At 50.2% G+C, this 18,969-nt stretch overlaps 1 protein-coding gene across 4 annotated transcripts; it reads right to left on the bottom strand.

Annotated features, from left to right (window-relative positions):
• Positions 1-42: 42 nt before the first annotated feature.
• TCEA2 (transcription elongation factor A2) lies at positions 43-17,879 on the bottom strand. Of its 4 annotated transcripts, XM_074887818.1 has the most exons (12): positions 17,678-17,805; positions 16,434-16,526; positions 16,132-16,340; positions 14,892-14,954; positions 14,134-14,239; positions 12,586-12,676; positions 6,599-6,732; positions 5,083-5,139; positions 4,154-4,308; positions 3,406-3,552; positions 960-1,031; positions 43-342 (listed from the first exon to the last, which is right to left on the bottom strand). In XM_074887818.1, the coding sequence occupies exons 4-12, from the start codon at positions 14,943-14,945 to the stop codon at positions 334-336; spliced, it is 825 nt and encodes a 274-aa protein (XP_074743919.1). In that variant the 5' UTR covers positions 14,946-14,954; positions 16,132-16,340; positions 16,434-16,526; positions 17,678-17,805; the 3' UTR covers positions 43-333. The 4 variants fall into 4 exon arrangements, with proteins under 4 accessions (XP_074743919.1, XP_074743920.1, XP_074743918.1 ...); XM_074887819.1 differs by lacking the exon at positions 16,434-16,526 and having other exon boundaries at positions 17,678-17,742; XM_074887817.1 differs by lacking the exons at positions 16,132-16,340; positions 16,434-16,526 and having other exon boundaries at positions 17,678-17,879.
• Between the last annotated feature and the right edge of the window lie 1,090 nt (positions 17,880-18,969).

The raw sequence follows: 18,969 nt of genomic DNA, 5'->3' as shown, positions 1-18,969 counted from the left end.
TTCCACGCCGCAAAAAAACCCCCAAGTGCTGCACGCACAGTGTTCAAATAAAAGTCAGAAACTGACAAAAACGTTTAATATTAGTTTTTGAAGAAAACGTGACCATACTCGCTTAGATGAGAAAAATAACGACTAAGTGTGTTTAGTGAGCTCTCCTGCCACCCTGCCAGCCCGCAGCCGTGGCTCTCCACCCCGAGCGGAGAGGCAGCGGCGCTCAGCGCGTGACAATGCAAAACTCACTCGGGACACAAATACACAATTGCCGTGGGAGCCGGCGTATGGAGGCTGCGCTCCGCTCTGCGTTTGGCTGCCGCTCTCGGGCCATGGCACATATCAGCAGAACTGCAAGAGAAGGGAGTTTAAACCCCGATTAGAAAAACCTGGTGGCCTAAAGGGAGTTGCAGGTCATGCGTGTGCTGCCTAGATGGGGATCCAGGTGATGGTCTCGTGTCTGAAGCTGGCAAGGGCTTGGGGATTCCGCAGAGGCAGGGCTCAGCCCCTGGAGCTGGGGCCAAACAGGGCTCCCGTTTGAATCTCTCGGCTGCGGCTCTTTGGCACGTGGTCGTGGCACCATTTCTGCTTGCCACTGACCGGGAGATTTCTGCTCACCCCCGAGCTCTGGGCGCAGTGTAAAAGAGCAGTTTTAAAATTCTGAATGTCAGCACCACCACCTCTCGGGGGGCAGAGGGAGCATGGAAAGCACTGTGAAGCTGGTCATGGCAGAAGAGGGGGTGTGAGGAGGGAGGCAGGGAAATGCAAAAGTGAGACTCGACCCCAGCTGGTCTGCAGAGATGGGATGAACCCAGGAGCTCTCGCCTCTGCGCTGGGAGGACAGATGACTTGCTAGAGCCTGTCAGTGTTTGGCAAGCACCTCCGAGGGCAGCAGCTAAGCCTCTGCAGCATGGCGGGTGCAGCCACCCTAACACCCCTCAGTGCCAGTAATATCCTTGGTGTGCTACCTTCCAGCGGTTCCCACACTCGTTGCACACGACGAAGGTGGTCATGGGCTCGTCGGAGCTGCGGGTCTGCACCTGGGGGAGGACACGAGGGATGTGAGAGCCAGGCACCGCACGTGGGCCCATGGAGGTGGGGGGGGGGGGGGGGGGTGTCACAGGGAACTCCCCATCTCTCTGGCACCAGGGACTCATGCTGGGGTCACTCTGTCCAAAATCACACCATCACAGAATCATCTGGGTTGGAAAAGCCCTTGAAGCTCCTCCAGTCCAACCATGAACCTCACCCTGACCGTTCCCAACTCCACCAGATCCCTCAGCGCTGGGTCAACCCGACTCTTCAACCCCTCCAGGGATGGGGACTCCCCCCCTGCCCTGGGCAGCCCATTCCAACGCCCAACAGCCCCTTCTGCAAAGAAATCCTTCCTAAGAGCCAGTCTGACCCTGCCCTGGCGCAGCTTGAGGCCATTCCCTCTTGTCCTGGCGCTGGTTCCTTGGTTCAAGAGACTCATCCCCCCTCTCTGCAGCCTCCTTTCAGGGAGTTGGAGAGGGCCATGAGGTCTCCCCTCAGCCTCCTCTTCTCCAGACTAAACCCCCCCAGTTCCCTCAGCCACTCCTCATAAGACCTGTGCTCCATCAGTGAGACCCCGAGGCTCAGCAGAGCAAAAGGAGTGTGGTTATTGTTTCACACAGAGGTACACACACCTCATGACCCTTCTCTAGCCTGACACTACCCAGAGTGGCATGTTTTGGGGCAGCAGATTCCCCTCCTCACCCTCTCTGCTGTTCATTCCTTGTGGGTGGCTCTGGAGGGGGACATACCCACAGCTGGTGCCCCCCCAGGACTGTCCCCCAGGAAGGGATGCAGCCAGCAGCGAGACAACAAAACCCTCAGCCCATCAAGCACAGGCTCCACGGCAACACAAAAAAAACCCCCACCCAAGCCATTTCCATTTACAGACCAGTCCTACATCCTGACCTCACAGACACACGCTCTGGGTTACCAGGTTCTGCACACTTCCAGGCTGTTTTGTATTTCAGCCATTAAGGAACTTAACCCAGAATTCAGGAATTTAACCCAGATGTGGCTGCTGCCTCTGACAGGCTCCTGCCAGAAACACATACTTAGCTAAAAATCAGATTTTCATGGCATTTGAATACCACGAGGCAGATCTACACTGAAAATATTGGCACTCCCTGCTCAAGTCAGACAGCAGAACTATGCCGAGGGGCAATTACACTGATCTACATGTGTAATTACCCAATATGCAAGAGTCACAGTATTCGCATGATGCAAATTAAGCATGTTTTGCAAGCATGCTGGATAGCTAAGTTCTGTAATTCTCACCCAATGTTACTGCCTGGTTCCAACACTTTCAGAAATGCCAGTTCGTCTACTCGGAACTTGCAACATCTCAGTCACCAAATAGCGATTTCACTGGGAAACTCGTAAAAACACAGAAAACCTTCTGATATTTCTATTTAGAAGACGCTGTCGTCACCTGCCTCAACTCCAGAGTCCCACGTGCTGCCGAGGCGAGCGGGACAGCCCAGGCAGAGCTTCCAGCTGACTCACGGGGACGCGCTGGCAGAGCCAGGCCCCTCGCCTGGGCCAGCCCGCGGGGCCACGAGGCTGCTGCCGAGCCAAGGGAAAATCCCCGCTCGGCTGCCTGGCTCTCAGCTGCGTTTGCACGTCAAGTCCAAGCGCACGGAGGGAGTTTCACTCGGCGCTTGCAGAGGCCGTTTTTGCGCGCACCCACTCGGCAGCGATCGCGTGGTGGCTGGTGCGTTTGTGGGTATCTGCACATTCTGAAGCGCTGACTCACTGCAAAGGCACATTTATCTCCAGACGCCTGGTACAAACATGGGAACTAAAAGCACTGGTAACGCATGAGGCTTCCAGCAGCTGCCCATTGAGAAGAAAATCCCCTTCTGCCTGCTCACATCCCTGCTTCATTTATTCCTTATGTTTCACCTGTTTCATGCTGTTTGATTTTAAGTTGGGATTCATCCAGCCACAGCTTATCTACATTCTTAATTTGTACTTTTAATACCATCAACATGCCTGCCTTGGTTTCTGCTGTCTCTCTCCTCGATGCTACCCACTCCTTTGTCTGAATCTCCACATTCCCACACCTGCTCTCAACACGCAGCTCTCCCAAGCTACACAGCAAGCAACACTGCTGTACTTTTGAAAGCTTCCTCAGTGCTGCACAACCCCTGCTCTTGTACAAATGAGCCAAAAAAAGTTACACAAGCAGCACCGAGGAAATGTGTGCAAAACCACTGTATAAACCAGCACATTTTAGAGAGCCTCCAAGTGTACAAAAAACATTCTCTCCAGCAGTGGCAGAATTTGTGCAACGCTGCAGGGTCTGTCACGGAGCAGTAAGAGCTCGTGACCATGATGGAGCGTGCCCTGTGCAGAGGCCGTAGGAGCAGGAGGACTAACCTGCGTGTAGGTGCAGTTCTTCTTCTTGCATTTCCCACAGGTGAAGAGGTCAGTCTGCGTCCCTCCTGTCTTGGCCATCTGATGCTCCCGGATTGCTTCTTTTGTCATGGCTTTCCTGATCTCTTTGAGCTCGTTACTGGCCATTTCCTTTCAAAAAAAAAGCAATAAAATCACATCTGTCAAGTTTTACCACCACACCCACGACAGTGGAAAGAGTCTGTGAGACAGGGTGGCCTAACAGATGGGTATTAAGACCAGAAACCTTTCATTCCTGGTTTCTGGTTCACCCCTAGCCCCCCACAATGATCTGAAGCACCAACAGACTACTCTCCATACTGCAAATCCCACTGCTCGCTCACTCCCCGTGTACTCTGGCAGCAGCTGGTGAGAAATCCCAGAATCATCTCGGTTGGAAAAGCCCTTGAAGATCCTCCAGTCCAACCATGAACCTCACACTGACCGTTCCCAACTCCACCAGATCCCTCAGCGCTGGGTCAACCCGACTCTTCAACCCCTCCAGGGATGGGGACTCCCCCGCTGCCCTGGGCAGCCCATTCCAACGCCCAACAACCCCTTCTGCAAAGAAATCCTTCCTAAGAGCCAGTCTGACCCTGCCCTGGCACAGCTTGAGGCCATTCCCTCTTGTCCTAAATACACAACCCTGGCAGCAGATCAGCCCCTTGCTTCAAGCTAAACCCCAGGACACAGCCCCTGTAAGACACAAACCCAGCTCCTCAGGCTTTCTCACCTCCGAGGTCATCACTGCGATCTGCTCGGGGGTGATCACCCCACACAGCACGTTCTTTTTCAGCTCAGGGTTTTTGGAGTCCTTCAGATTTGAGATGCGGCTCCTCACTCGGTTTTTGTATTTCATGTCAGTGTTCTTGACATCTTGGTATATGCGTACATGGCAGTCAAGGAGTCTGCAATCAACCCAGAGGTCTCCAACCACCTTCTACACCACTCGTGAACAGCAGGGAGTGTTACCCACTGCCAGGACCCAACAGCAGTGTCTGCTCTGGGAGGTTTTGCTGGATCTGAGAGCAGACTTACACAATCCCAGAGTCCAAGGTTTTCAGTTCTGGCTTTTTCACTGTGCTGGGAATGATCTTTATTTTCAGTTATGCTCCGGTGCTTCAACCTGCTCTTTCTCTCAGGAGGGCAGCCACAAAACCCTCCACTAATAGAGCCCAGCTGCACCTCCCACCCCACAGCCCCCAAACCAAGAAAACTCCTGCCTGATCTCAAATCAACATGCAACTTGATCCTCATTGCTCCCTCCTTCCCATTGCTTTCATCTCTGTCAGCACACTCTCCACAACAGGGATGCACAGGGAAGTTGCGTGGATTTGGAAGCAGAGCTGAGAGCAGGAAGTAACACGTTGATGGGAAGGACAGACTGGGGATCACAGTCCACGCTGGTGCAAACAGGAAGGGGATAACCACGTCCATCACCCCAGCACGAGGTCTGCCCTGAGCTCCCAACACCGCACTGGTGGCTCCTCAGGGACCCAGGACTCAGCCAAGCAGGGCTGGAACCCCACCCAGAACCCCGACAAGCAGAGTTGCAGCAGAACATTAATGCAAAGAAAGACTGGCCCGTTTCTCCTCCAAGCACATTGATTTCATGGCCTGGAGGCACGCAGGCCCTTAGGAAGCCCCGTACAGCAAGGATATATTCTTCAATCTGGGCTGCTATGTGCTCACAGTCGGCGCCAACGGCAATGTAGTCATCTGTAAGACAAGACACCCACGGTCAGTGACTTCCAGCCAGGCAAGAGGTCCCCAGGCTCCGGATTTCTGAGATAGAAATCTCGATAGTTTGTTATTTTGATTTACATGCTCTTTCCATCAAATGACATCTCAGCCTTTGATCTAGCTACCCTCTGACCCTTCTGAAAAGGGCAGTGATGAAAACAGACCCATCCAGAGGGCACAGACTGCCTTTCTAGGAGATGGACTGCAGTAGACTAAGCTAACAAGAACCTCGGTCTCAGAACGTAGTTTTCCAATATATTCTTGGTATAGTTGAAATCAAACATACATAGACAGGAATTGAGTCTCATCAGATATTGCTGTCAATGAGAAGTAGCTCTACTCACACCAACAATCTGTCAGAGCCTGCAAGCAGAATCAAGCCTTCATTTCCCTTCTCCTCAGGACTCTGTCCCTCCCCTCTTTCACACGTCAGTTAAACAGCAATAACTACTGAGTGTGGACCCCAGGTATGGTAACCAACACCATAAAGCAGGGAAGATAGGGCAGAACAGGGCTGAGCTTAGATAAAGACTCAAGGGGACTCCTTCCCAGACTTCATATGGAAAGGGTTTTTCTAAGAGTTACATAGTATTTACATATATTTAAATTACTTAATAATAATTATAGCAGCATATATATAAACACATGCAAGTGCACAGGAAGGCTAGAAATAAAGACTTTGTGAACTTCTCCATCTGCCGTCTACATTCCTTGGCTCCAAATTAATGCAACACCGCAGTGCTTAGACCCCAATTCTCCAAAAGGATCTGCAATTTGTCCACAAGCACGTGTTCCGCTTGAAGTGTTTAAAATCTGTCAGAGATGCTGAGCACCTGCAGTTGCCTCATTTTAGACGGCACAGCCTGAGTGCAAGAGACCTGCTGCACACCAGATCCAGAGGACCACGGTACTTCGGGGGCTCCAGCCTGCAGCAGCAGGGGAGTCGGAGAGCAGATGGTGACTGGCATAAGCACCACGACTGATAAATCCCAGGTATTTACAGCCTCATTTTGTGCCCCAGGGGTAAGCAGAGATGACAGCTTCACCTTGCAGCAATCAGACAAGACTGAGACTTAGAAAGGGAAGCAAATACCTGCACACCTGAAGAGGAAACTTCTGGCCAGACCACCCCAGGCTGCAGAGCAGAAGACCCCACTTAACCCCACGTTCTTAACAGCCATTACCTGACCCAGAGCCGTGCCTCTGGCTCAAGCCAGGTCCACGTGCAAGCACCTAAAAATGCTGCAATGCCAGCCAGTTTGTGAAAGGGGTGACCGGTGGCTAGACTGAGCTGATGACAATAATCCTTTGACAAGGCTGCTCCGGAAGAGCGTGTCTAAGAGGAGCTGGGGCTGACCTACGTGCAGGTCTCTGTCAGGATGCACCAGGAGCTGTGAAGCACTCCAGACAATGCAGCATTTCCCCCAGAACTTACCATCAGCCTGCAGAGCTGTTGTCAGCATTTCTCTGCATTTGTTGCGGACAGCGTCGCAGGTGACGGGTGCCGGAGGGAAGGTGGTAATTTTGGGGGTGGTCGGAGTCTTCGGAGGCTCCTGCCTTTTGTTGGAGCTAAAAGAGAAACTTCACCTGTCAGAATGTCTCAGTTCGGGTCACTGAGAGCAGAGATCAGCAGGTATGTGGCCAAGCATCCTGTTAATCATAATACAAAACCAGTCAGAGGAAAATAGTGCAAAGACACTTGCCCCAGATCAGCACAGAGCAACCAACACCATCCACCCAGGCACGAGCTCTCCTGGGGACTCTGCTGACTGCACATGGAGGGTTTAATCCACAAAGCAGGCCTGCCAACCGACCTCTGTTATTCAATACATCGCAACTTCTGCACCACTGGGCATCAAGTGAAAATATTACGAAGCTGTCGGACACCATCCTACACTCAGGACTTCCTGAGACTATGAGCACTCTCGGTCTGGTAGCATAACGCACAGATGCTTGGTGCTTTACACCTTTCTTCCTTCACAGGACACTGGGTCCATAACTGCTCTCAGCAAAAAGGGAGCAGAAGCTGGTTAATCTCAGCTGGTTCCTCGTCTCTCATCCTTTACTGCCAAGATGTAGGGAAGAGAACAGCTAAACAAAAAATCACTCGAGCTCTCTGTAGCCAACAAGGAGTGCAGCACGCTGCCTTCTGGGGCAGAAATCAGAGAAGCCTACACTAGCCCCTCCAGAAGGAGCTGCCGTGCTAAGGAAAAGAAAGAAAATGGCTCCTTCAGCTGATATTAAAACAACCAACAAAGCGTAACACATAAGAGGATCCTCCTTTTTCCTGTAATCTGGACAAGACTCTGCTTACTCATCTCACAGAAGAGCACCCCTGCACAACCACACACAGCTTGCACAGGTGCCAGGCTAGCACAGGACTAATAAATACTGCTTCACTCACAAAAATAACTTCAGTTCCACCTGCAAGCAATCATGGGCACAGGCAAGGGAATGCAAACACCTGCCTGCTGTGCCTGACTCAGTCAGGTCATCTGCCAGGGGAGCCAGCTGGAGAGACAAAGGCACAGAATCACTGCCCAATGATCACAGCACAGTGCGGGCAGGCTGAGTCCCCGCGCAGGCCAGGCTGGCACACACCGCTGCAAGGTCTGCATGCCCAAGAAGTGACTTCTCCGAGCAGTTCAGCTGGGTGTACCCCCACGGGGCTGAGACATCATGCCCATAAAGCCTAACATCTGCACGTAGAGTTAGTTAGCCCTGCAAATACTGCTGGTAAAAGCTTTGCACTATTATGATTGCCAGATTTTATAGAGCTTCCCCCCCTCCCCACCCTTAAATCTAGGCAGCTGAACAGCAATTTTTTCAGCAGTGATTGCTCTGACTTTGGTGTCTGGGCCATAAAATGCACTGTATTTATGGCCAATGTCTGGTAACATTAATGTAGTAAGAGATAAAATAAAAATAAAAAGAGAAACCCTGATATTTCACCCATGCTATACCAGCAACATCTCCTTGAAGATCCAAGTGGCTTGACAATTGCTGTTAAGCTGGGTCACTATTGCCAGTTCTTTGCCATCAAAAATAAATCTGTTATGAACAGGCACTTCCACTACACTGTCCCAGAGGGGATTATCAGCCCACAGGAAAAACAGCACTAAGCTGGAAACCTTCCGAATCTGCTGCTGCACAAACTGAACCAGCCAGATTCAGGAACTTATCCTGGGAGACCCTGCTGCTGCTAAATTCAAGCCCAGTCTGGCTCTGCAGTGCCTCAAAACCTGTAGATAATCACTGGGGCTACTGGATTTCCACAGTTCAAAACTTCACCAGGCCCTTTTAAGAAGCATCCACCAGTGCAGCTTCACCAAATTGTTCAGGAGTCAAACCATAGCAGAAGTTTAATTTCTTGCTCAGATGAAATAGATGCACTCTATGAGGGAGATTCTATTGTGAGCTTACTGTTTCTCTTTGACCAGTAGCTGAATAAAAACCACTTTTTACCAGCTTGTTTTACTGGTCAGCACTGCAGGAGGCTATAAAGGAACATATTTGTGTCCAAACAGCTCAAAACATTCAATAGGTTTTGCACCGCACATATTACAAAAAGAACAACCAACTTAGTTTGCAAATAACCAATCAGATGCTGATCTTCCCCCATCTGGAGTGTACAAATCGCCATCAGGTACTTTTGTGCTTAAGCAGCTGTGCACAGATCACAGGCAGCGCGCACGGGGGTGCATATAGCAAAGCATACACAACTCAGGAATAACTCATCTAAATATCACAGCTGATCATGTCGTGTAAAATGGTTTGGAAAAAATGAGACTTCCCAAAGTACAAAGGCAAAAAAAACCTAGAAAACACCTACAATAAAAGGAAAGACTGAAGGAATTGGGGTGGCTTGCAGCAGGGAAGACTTAGAGGAGATGAGTCCTGAAATACTGAAAACTTGTTACAAAGGAAGATGGTAGGAAAAATCCTCCATACTTGCTAAAGACAACAGCATGAAGAAATGGTCTTGACAAGACAGGTTTTGACTGAGAGCAAGTTTCAAATTGTAAAGCTTTGCAAGTTACGAATTAGAATATACTGCCAAGGGCAGCTGTGGAAGTGTCTTACCCTGAGGTTTTTTAGGGTTGTCAAAGAGCTTAGAGAAAGGCCTGTCAGGGACAGCGTGGGCAGAGGCTGGGCTGTCGTGGGAGGGGTGGCAGGAGCAGCTTTCTGCGAGCTCTTCTAGCTTTAACTTTTGTCTCATTTTGCAAGCAACAGTGACACTGAGGTCTCCCAGAGCAAAACACTGCATGTGAACTCTCAACACCGACCTTCAACACATTCAATACTTAAAGCCGTGTCTCTAAACTAGTATTTGCACAGATAACAATTGATATTCAGGAAGGTTCTATCTGCAAATGCTACTGACTTAAATATTTAGATGTTTATTCTCTGGAGGTGGAAAAAAGCTGAACAAGATGCAGTTATCCCATGCTGATGAGTACAGACATATTCGCCTACATACACGTCATACATGCTCTGAGATGACAACTGATCACTTACAAATTAGATGAAACAGACTTCTCAGCCATTCCAAAGACTGTACAGAAAGTTATTTATTAAGCTTTATAAATTAGTTTATAATTAGAATAGTTGGGAAATAGAGCTCAAACACACCTAGAAGACTTATTTCAGGAAATCTTTGTGGTTCACACTGTTCCTGTTAAACAGGAGAAAGAGCTTGTAAATCTATCCCAGCAACGAAGGTTTATATGTAAAAAAAGTTACACTGGAACAAAATGGTGGCAAAGCAACAGCCAGGGGCTGTGAGCAGAACTCAGGGCTGCACTGGAAGAAAATCCCATGGAAGAGCTGAATTCAGGCCACAGATCCAATGCCTCCTAATAGAGGCAGTTTAGAGAATCCTGGAAAAGAAAAATGCTGCCAGAAACAGAGAAACATTAGACATAGCCCATTAAAATGCACTACACTAATGGTCTAAAATACTACAGCACAACAGAATATGCTTTGGATTACAGTAATGCAGCATATAACTTCACAGGTGCCAGCTCCGCGCTGGCTGGCCCAGAGCCTTCAGGTCTCGCAGTCTCTAGTCACTACAGAGGGATTTCTACATCTGTGTTCCAGAAAGCAAGACAAGTTTCAGGCCAAGAGCTATTTGAGTATTTCTCCCTGACAGAAGAGAAAGGCCTAGCCAAAATCTGTCAGACTAAGTGGCTGAAATATCTGAATACAAGCTGATCTCTTTGGTGTCTTGATAGCAGCCTCAGCTGAACCAGCTATCACACACTGAGCAACTAGTCAGACTCCCTTCATCACAGCCTGTGCTCTGAAGAACAAAGACTCTTCACTGCTAATAAATTTTTTTTTTTGGTCAAGGCAGATTAATTTATTTTGCAGCACTGGAGAATAAGCATTCCTGTCTCTGTGAAGAGATCCTGGCTCAACAGGCTGACACCGGGAGCTAGCCACTTCTGCTGGTCTATGTACACTAATCCATTTGCTTCTGTTTATCCTTCACAACCAAGGGAATGCTTTGCCATTCAGAAGATGGAGGCTGAATAAATGTAGAAAGCATCAAGGAGGAAAAACAAACCCCACCCTGCAGTATCTGCAGCACATCAAGGCACAGTGGAGCATTAGCAGCACAAGCCAGAAGCTCCACTCCACATACCCCACAACAACTGTCTGACAAGGCAAGGAGACAGTGGGATTTGGCCTCTCTACCTACAGCCAAGATCCTTCTCCGAGTGAAATTACTATGAGCCTCAGCCTTTAAACCACAGGTCCTAGCAGGCCCAGCTCATTTTGCTCTTAAAGTGTCTACTGCCACATGCCCAGGGAACATCTCTCACTTCCTTCCTTCCCTCCAGGCTCCGCATTCCACAAGGTCAATTTTCCAAAGGTTAAATCAGAAGCTTCCCTTTTTCTTTGAACTGCAATACTACTTCCTGGCTTGAGCAGTACCAGCCAAGTCAGTAATACTTGCCTTCTCCTTTCCCCATCAGGAACAGCCAACAAGTACTTCCACACAGGCTTCAGCCCTTAGCCTGGAGGGAAATCCACCTCCCTTTACCAGTAAGGACATGCACAAAGACTCCTACTCATGGCTGACTCAGTCCCTACCCTCATCAGCCCTACAACAAATCCTTCCTGTGTCCACACCCCGGGGAAGGCAGCCCCAGTTTGTACTTTAGAGTATCAGGATCATGAAGAGAAGGTAATTTGCATCACAAGGCTGGTGATACTGCTCAAACCAACTCTCTCAGCTCACACAGCAAACCCTTCTCCACTATCACCCACTGCTCTTGGGGCTCTAACCCTCACCTCCTCTCAATGGGACAAAAGGGAACAGCAGCTGGGAGACTCCGTCCCACTGATTTTACCCCGTACCACTGGGTGTATCGCACAAGCAGATCTAGACAGCCCTAGCTCCCGTGTTGCACTACAAGATTCAATTCTGGCTGGGACGTCTCCCCACTACTTCCACTGCAATACTGAGCAAATCCTTTTTCACATTTTATGGAAGTGAGATAACTTTGACTTGGCTCAGCATCAGTAGCCTTCTCCATCAGCAGCTCTGTGTAGAGCTGCAAAAGCTCACACCAAAGCATCAAACCTTGAGAGATCTGAGCAGAAAAGGAAAAGTGAAGGGTAGAGTGGCAAGCAAGTGACCAACAGACAGGCTGCAAGCATGGAAGAGCCTGCAAACCAGCAGGACTGCAGCCTTAATACTCTGAACCTTCTGGCAAACTTGGGAAATCAGCTAAATCACTTAAGGGTTAAATCTACAAAGCTCACACCCTCCTGGGATCTGAGACTGGGAGAAGTCTCCTGTCTCTGGAGCAAAGCTTTAAACTGCATTTGCCCCCTCCCCTTTGATCACTGCCTCCACTCAACAGCTTGGCAAGTGCAGTTGCAACAGTGGAAACGGGCATGGCAAGGAGCAAGCACACAGCAGACCTGCCAGATGGGTGAAAAGAGGACTTCTGGGACTTGCCAAGGACAAAGAAATGGAAGTTTTACTGTAGAGTGATGTATTAATCCCATCCATCACTTGAGATTGCAAAGGCCAAAAATCTTCATTCTAAGGAGTTCAAAGTTAGAAATAAACAAAAATATATAAAAATGCAACACAAAAAAAGAACAGAGGAATGTTTTACCAATAGAAAAATCAACACATAACCAAGAGTAGAAAAACATGAAATAAGATGTGAATAAAATTTTAAAAACTCACTAAAACCACTGTATTTTGCAGATCTATATTTCTGCATTACAGTTTATTAAAAACACCACACAGATCCTCTCTGAAGAAGTCTACACTTCTGGTGTTTCTGATTAGGAATTTGACTATGCAAAACTCACAACTCACACTTGAAAATTAAGGTGCCTTAAGAAAATTCAAATTCCATAGCAGTATCATCTTTGGTTAAAGGGAAGCATTACCTTTGGTCTCTTGAGTTACCAGTCTCCTTCGAGGAAGATGTTGGCAGGGACAGGCTTTTCTTTTTCTCCTCACTTTTTTCCTCCGAAGCATCTATATTCAAAAGAAGAGAAATGAATGCTAAAGGGTTCAGAACTGGTCTGTATGCTACAACCCTGCACACACTAAGCAATGTCTTCACACTACATGGTGTTGGCCTAAAGCAAGTTATTATTCTCCAAGAAGAATCAGGAGAAAGAACGCCTTTATGGTCTTTCACGCTTTCCAACAGACCTTTCACTTGCCTGTAGTTAGAAAGTAATTCAAACAAAAGCTTTCCTCACCAAACTAGAGCAATCACCTTCCCTGCCAAGGAGGTAAGCTTCCTCACAAGACATGCCCCATCACAAAAGTTCCTTTCAGAGACACCCTGGCTGCTGAGTGCAGATTAGATCAAGTTCTCTAAAGAACCACTTTAAGCAGCATTTCCAGCCAGCACCACCTGAAGGGCCAGTACAGGCCAGTCCTTCTGGGAATACAACTTCTAGTGTTTCCCCAAGTGCTGCTGAAAGCCAATAGCACAGCCCTGGAGAGGACTTTCATGACACTGTAGAACAAGTTCAACCCAGAGGTAAACTGCCTCAGCCTTGCCAATACACATCAACCCTCATGTGGAAGTGACAACCCCATCCAGGACAGGAAGATGGGGCTTCTAACGCTCATTTAGCCTATCAAGAAATGGGGAGCTCTGGGGTGCAGACTAGAGCCAGCTCCACATCTCATTTAGCCTCAAATACCACATCCCTTTGTTACACACAGCTGCCCAGGAGATCAGTTCAAAAAGTAAAAGGTGTTTGAATGTCACACTGGGGTACTTCACCACTAGGATAGAGTGGGAGACACCGGGTCTTGCTAGCAGGATGCAGGTAGAGCTGCCCTTCCAATCTCAGCCTCATTCTTTTCTCAAAGGTAACCACTAAGATCATATTTGTAATCCCTCCATCTGTAACTCAACATTAGTTTGTGCTATATCAGCACTAAGATTCCTCAGACAGAATTACAAGCTTCTGCTTCTCAGTGTTCATCACCAGGAAAGCCTTCCCCACAGGAAACAGTCCACATGAATTTGTCTACAAGGTGTTAGAGTAAGGTCCTTCTCCACCTCATCACCCAAAATGCATTCCAGCACTTCTCTTCACAAGTCGTTGCACAAGCTTGACAGCACACGCTGTATTAATGCCACAATGCACACAAGTAGGGGCAGAGGGTTCAGAGTGCAGATATTGTTTCTACAGCTAATACTGCTAATTATTATATGGACAGTTACACGTTAAGAATAGTCCTGAAGCTGTCAATGCTCTTTCAAGGATGAGCTAGCTACACGGGAGCTAAATCTAGAGGAATGCATGGTCAGAGACAAAACTTGAAAGACAGAGGGTGCAATTGTAAAGGCTGATTTGCTAGAATATTCTGTTCAGATCAACAGATAAGCTCTCTTAAGAAGCCCAGTCTCCTGCTGAAGCCAGCTCCTTCACAAATTGAATCTGACAGGAACACGCTGATTTTCTTACCTAAAAGTTTTTTCCAAGATTTGATGAGGGATTTGGCAAGCGATATCACTTCTTCATCTGTGCTCTGCTTTCTCAGTGCATTTACTGACATCCCAATGCGGGTGGACTGCAAGTGAACATCCAAATGAATCATTCAAGAACAGGTTCGTTATTTGCTACTAACTAAAATCAGAAATAAGCACGATGAAGTCAAAGCAATAACCATGAAGCATCCAAGGACTGGCAGAATGATTAACTCCTTAGAACTTTGGAAGAGATGACACTCTCCAGCTTACACAAACCAACCACAAGCTAGACATCCCATCACCCACAAACACCTTCTCCACACACCTGTAAGAGACATTCTAAGCTCAGAGTGAAAAAATCCAAGATGCATATCTTAATCTGAATTGTAATTCTGCTCACACCTCCCCAGTGTCCTGAATATCACCATTACAAAGACTCAAAGAACTTCTCCCAAGGCTGCCCTTTGTGTTTGCTGCTTTAATCTGGTCTTTCCTCTTTTTGAAACCGAAGGAGGGATTTGAGCAGTTACCCAGGTTTGCCTCAGCAGCTGTGCACAAGTTTCAGGCAGCACACGGTGGCCCAGAGCTGTTTAGGCCAAAACTCCCATTCAGTACTGTTTTCTGGATTTAATGTTTATTTTGATGCTTTCAGTGAGGCAAGAAGTGAAAGGAAAGCTATTAGGTTTAGTTAGGCGACATTTTAGACTCATCCACATGCAGACTTCAGCTTTTTACCCTAACTGTGCAACTCACCTGCAGTAAGTCCAAAGTCATCGGCATACTTTTCAGTTCTTTCAGTAAATCCATTGCACCATCCTGGAGAGAAAAAGAGAAACAGAATGAGTGCCTCAGCTTTTAGTGAAGAAATGCAACAGCTTGGGAATAAATTCAGAAAGTTGAATTCAAAGGGAAAAACACCAACAAGCCTTCCCTAAAACATCAGCAAGATTACTGCCAGGATTGCTGTTCCAGAGAGACAGTAGATCCCACAGTCTGGAGGCACCTGAGATATTGGAATGGGCAAACCAGAAGAGCACTGGAGCGCTACAGATCTTTGCTGTTGTACGGTACCACTGCAGCATTAGCTTATTATCCTTCCCTGGCAAGCCTACTGTTTTTAACACCTGAAAAATACACTCTGAATCACAACTGTCCCCTCAGCAACACCGCTTGGCTTCCAAGAGTATTCCTACCACCGGACTCGCTGTTTCGGGGGCCCCAATTGATGTTGTTATTAGCTCGCCAGAACAGGTTAGCAGAGTTGCAAGAACTTCAGTCACCCCCTTAAAGCTCAGAATCACTGTCCAGAGACAGAGCTAAAAGTTTTCTCTTTCCACAGCATGAAACTTAATGTGGTTGTTTCCTAGTTTTCATATTGGTACCTCACTCTGCCCAGGACAAGAGCTGATACCAGGAGAAAAGCCACCAAGCAGTGACACTGAAGAGCTGGTCACTTCCAAGGAAGCTTCATATAATAAGTTTTATCAGCTCTGCAGCCCAGAACCCAGATCCAGGAAAAAAAATCTGACTCAGCAATCTGTAGATACCTGAAATTGGTAGTCACCCAGAGAAATGGCAGGGACAGAAGCACTAGCCAAGTCACCCTTCAGCAGCACTCAGCAGATCTCAGCCTGGAGTATGTCCGTCTCCGTTCAGCTGGCTCTTTCCTCCCATCCCCCTTCCACACAAGACCTTCTAGTGCTCACATTTAACAGCACATTTAAAACACCAACCACTCCAAGCCCATTTGCAGCGCAAGACCTACAGAGCCTACAACTGTAGAGAAGCAAAGCAGCCTGCACTGACAGACCCTGTCCTCAGATCTTGTCCTCCCTACGCAGAAGGGCCGTTTCCAATTCCCTGCAAGAAGCAATCCAGCTGCCAGTGCCACCCTACAGAACAGATGCTGAGAAAGCCAAATCAAAGCAAAGTCAAAGCTTTCAGCGCGCGCACACAAGCAACTCACACCAGCATAAACCACACGTTACCGTACCCAGAACGAGCGACTTCCCACTCAGGCAGTTTCACACCTTTCCGTTCCTCCAACAGCCAAACGGGCTTCATTAAATCCAGCCCTTAACATACAAAATGACCGGGTGATTCCTGTCTCCGTTATCAGAAATGGAGCCACTTGGCACAGTGGCAGCAAATGGGGATCCATGCAAAAACTAGAGTAACAAACAGGTACTCCAGGCAACCATCCTGCAGGAAGAGTTCGTAAGTTAGCCGATATACAATAAACACGCTACGGTTCAGTACCATATAAAATGCCAACCAAGAGGAAACATTGCATACCGCTCATTTAAGAAGCTGCCTCTCTCTCAATGAAGCTTGGAAGCAAATTCTGCAAGGTTGCTCCTTTCCTATTTCAACAATGGTGTTGAAAACCTGCCATCAACGGGAACAGACATCACAGGCTGCGGTTTAGCCCAAACACACTTTTTCCTGGGTTGTTACAACAGCTACATGAGTGCCAGCGCTTGCCCCTATCCATGGCTGGCAGAGCCAGTCCAGCATCCAAAAGTTCACACAACAACCGCGCCCAGCATCCCATCACCCAAATACCACATTCCCCAAACCCCTTCCCCTCCTCGCCCACCACCTCCCCTTCCCCACAGCCCTCCCTGGCCCAGAAAGCCCTGTCCCCCACCCCAAACATAGATCGACAGCCCACCTCCTTCACAAACCCTCGTCACCCATCTTGCTGCCTTAGCACTTACGTAACACTTTGTACAGCCGACATAGCCCATTAGGTAGGGAAATACTTGCTCTGTGCCCCCCAGACAGAGACAACAGCTACAACACACCCTGCGAGACCCGCAGCGTGCAGACAGCAGCAAGGCCAGCCCTCCACACTCCAAAGGCCACATGAGAGTGAGCTGAAGTGGTGCTGGCATGGGATGGGGATGCAGGAGGCAAATACAGAAGCACTGGGGTTTTTCCTGAGGGCACAACAGAGCCCCAGGCCAGTGCTGGGGGACAATGCACAAGAATCCTCCTTGCCAACGGTCCCCAGTGTGAGGAGGGGGGGGGAGGGCTGAGGATGCTTCCCTGGAGGGGAACACCCCAGCAGGCAGCACAGGGTGAACCCCAGGGTGCTGAGCTGTGGGGCAGGGGGTGCATGAGGCCTGGGTGGGGGGCACAGTGTGGGAAGGATGAGTTGTCACAGCAGCAGGGGGGGAAAACACGGAGCCACCGCCCCCCAGTAACGGACAGCAGGATGGAATGGGGTGGATCCTACACCAGAGCCCACGGAGAAGTAGACCACCCCACTGCAACACCTTGACTGGGGGGAGGCTTCTGCTCCACCACAACGACGGGGGGCCGCACAGAGAGGGAGGCCCCCAACATGGGGGATGAGGAAAGGGGAGGCCCCCTCACAACGGGCACTGAGGGAGAAGTGGGGGGGCCCTGCAGCACGGCAGCGAGGACGGGGGCCCCGCGGAGAAGGAGGCCCCGGCCGCCGGACCAGAAACCGGGGAAAGGGGGAGGCCCCCTCACCCCAACCGGGCTGCGGGGGCCCGGCCGCCGCCACTCACCGCGCTCTTCTTGGCCACCATCTTGTCCAACCGCCTGGCGATACGCACGATCTCCTCCTCCCCGCCCATCGCGCCGCTCCCCGCGGCGGCCGGTCCCGGGGGCCGGACGAGGCGGGGGAAGGAGGCGGGGGGGGGGGGGGGGGGTGGCGGCGACTGCCCGGTGCCCACCACAGCCCCCGGTACCGCAGTCAGGGCGGGCGGCGCGCGGTGCACGACGGGATTTGTAGTCCTCCGGGGGGGCCGCCCGCCTCTTCCTGCCGCGCGGCGGGACTACAACTCCCAGCGTGCTCCGCGCCCGCACGGCCCGTGCCGCGGGGCATTGTGGGGGCTGTAGTCCGTCCCCTCACAGCCCGCAGGCCGCCGCCCTGAGGGAGCGCGGAGGGGGAGCGCCCTGGTCTCCCCGAGACAGCAGGGACACGCGCGTTCCAAATTGTTGCCGTGGGGCATCTGTGGCTGAGCCAGGTCTCCTCTCCCTCAGCCTGGCATCCCCCAGGGAGCCCCCCCCCCTGCTGAGGGCTCACTGAGCTGGGCCCCAGGTGCCCCCCCCCCCTACGGAGGCCTGAGCACCACTGCACCCTTACCCACATCCCAGCCAGGGTGGGAGTAGGGAGCCCTGCTCTTTATAACCTGCCCAGCCCTGCCACAGGTGGGCCTCGCTTCGCTCCTGCACCAGCCACAGGTGAGCTGATCCCGATGGAGCCGCAACACTGCTTTGAAGACGACTCGAATCAGCAGCCCTGTGGTGCTCGGGGCCAGAGAAGCAGCTCCAGCAGTGATCAAGCACCACAAGAATATCACCTATGGCATCCGTCTTGCGGTGGGTCACCCTCAGTGCTGCGGTTAGCCCCGCTGCCTGGCTAAATGGAGATGTGGGGCTGTACAGCCAGTCCAGCGTGACCTTAGGGACTTGAGACTAATTAACAGAAGGGTGGAGAGGGAACGGATGGTTTGGGGTGCCCAGGCCGGGGTGCAGAGCCCCCCTGTAGGTGGCACTCGTAGACTGTGCGAGGGCAGCACTTTCCCCCGGGAGCTGCACAATGGGACTTACTCGCTGCTGAATATTGTTGCTCTCTCCAGCTGGTTCCTGGCAGGGGGACAACTTCGAAGCCTCCTCTTGCACAGCCAGCTTCACAGCCCTCGCCAAGCACGGATGTTTCAGAGAAGGCCCTGACTGTGCTGGTAAAGAGCGGCCGTGTCCTGTCCTGGCGGGGCTGCCGATCAAGCGAAAGCATGGAGATGTGCTACGTGTGGCCTCAGGCTGCACAATTAGGTGTTGGGAACCAGGGCTTCCT

The sequence above is a fragment of the Strix uralensis genome, chromosome 18 (genome assembly GCF_047716275.1).
Source record: "Strix uralensis isolate ZFMK-TIS-50842 chromosome 18, bStrUra1, whole genome shotgun sequence".
NCBI lineage: Eukaryota > Metazoa > Chordata > Aves > Strigiformes > Strigidae > Strix > Strix uralensis.
This window is presented reverse-complemented; position numbering and strand designations above follow the sequence as displayed.

What these genes read in the sequence shown, in the direction of transcription:
- TCEA2 (XM_074887816.1), bottom strand. Translation starts at nt 17,746, where the DNA reads ATGGGCGGGGAGGAGGAGATCGTGCGTATCGCCAGGCGGTTGGACAAG. An exon ending in TGACTTTGGACTTACTGCAG is followed by an intron (nt 14,240 to 14,891) that starts GTGAGTTGCACA and finishes GTTCACTTGCAG; the next exon opens with TCCACCCGCATTGGGATGTC. An exon ending in AGAACTGCACCTACACGCAG is followed by an intron (nt 1,032 to 3,405) that starts GTTAGTCCTCCT and finishes GTCCTCCCCCAG; the next exon opens with GTGCAGACCCGCAGCTCCGA.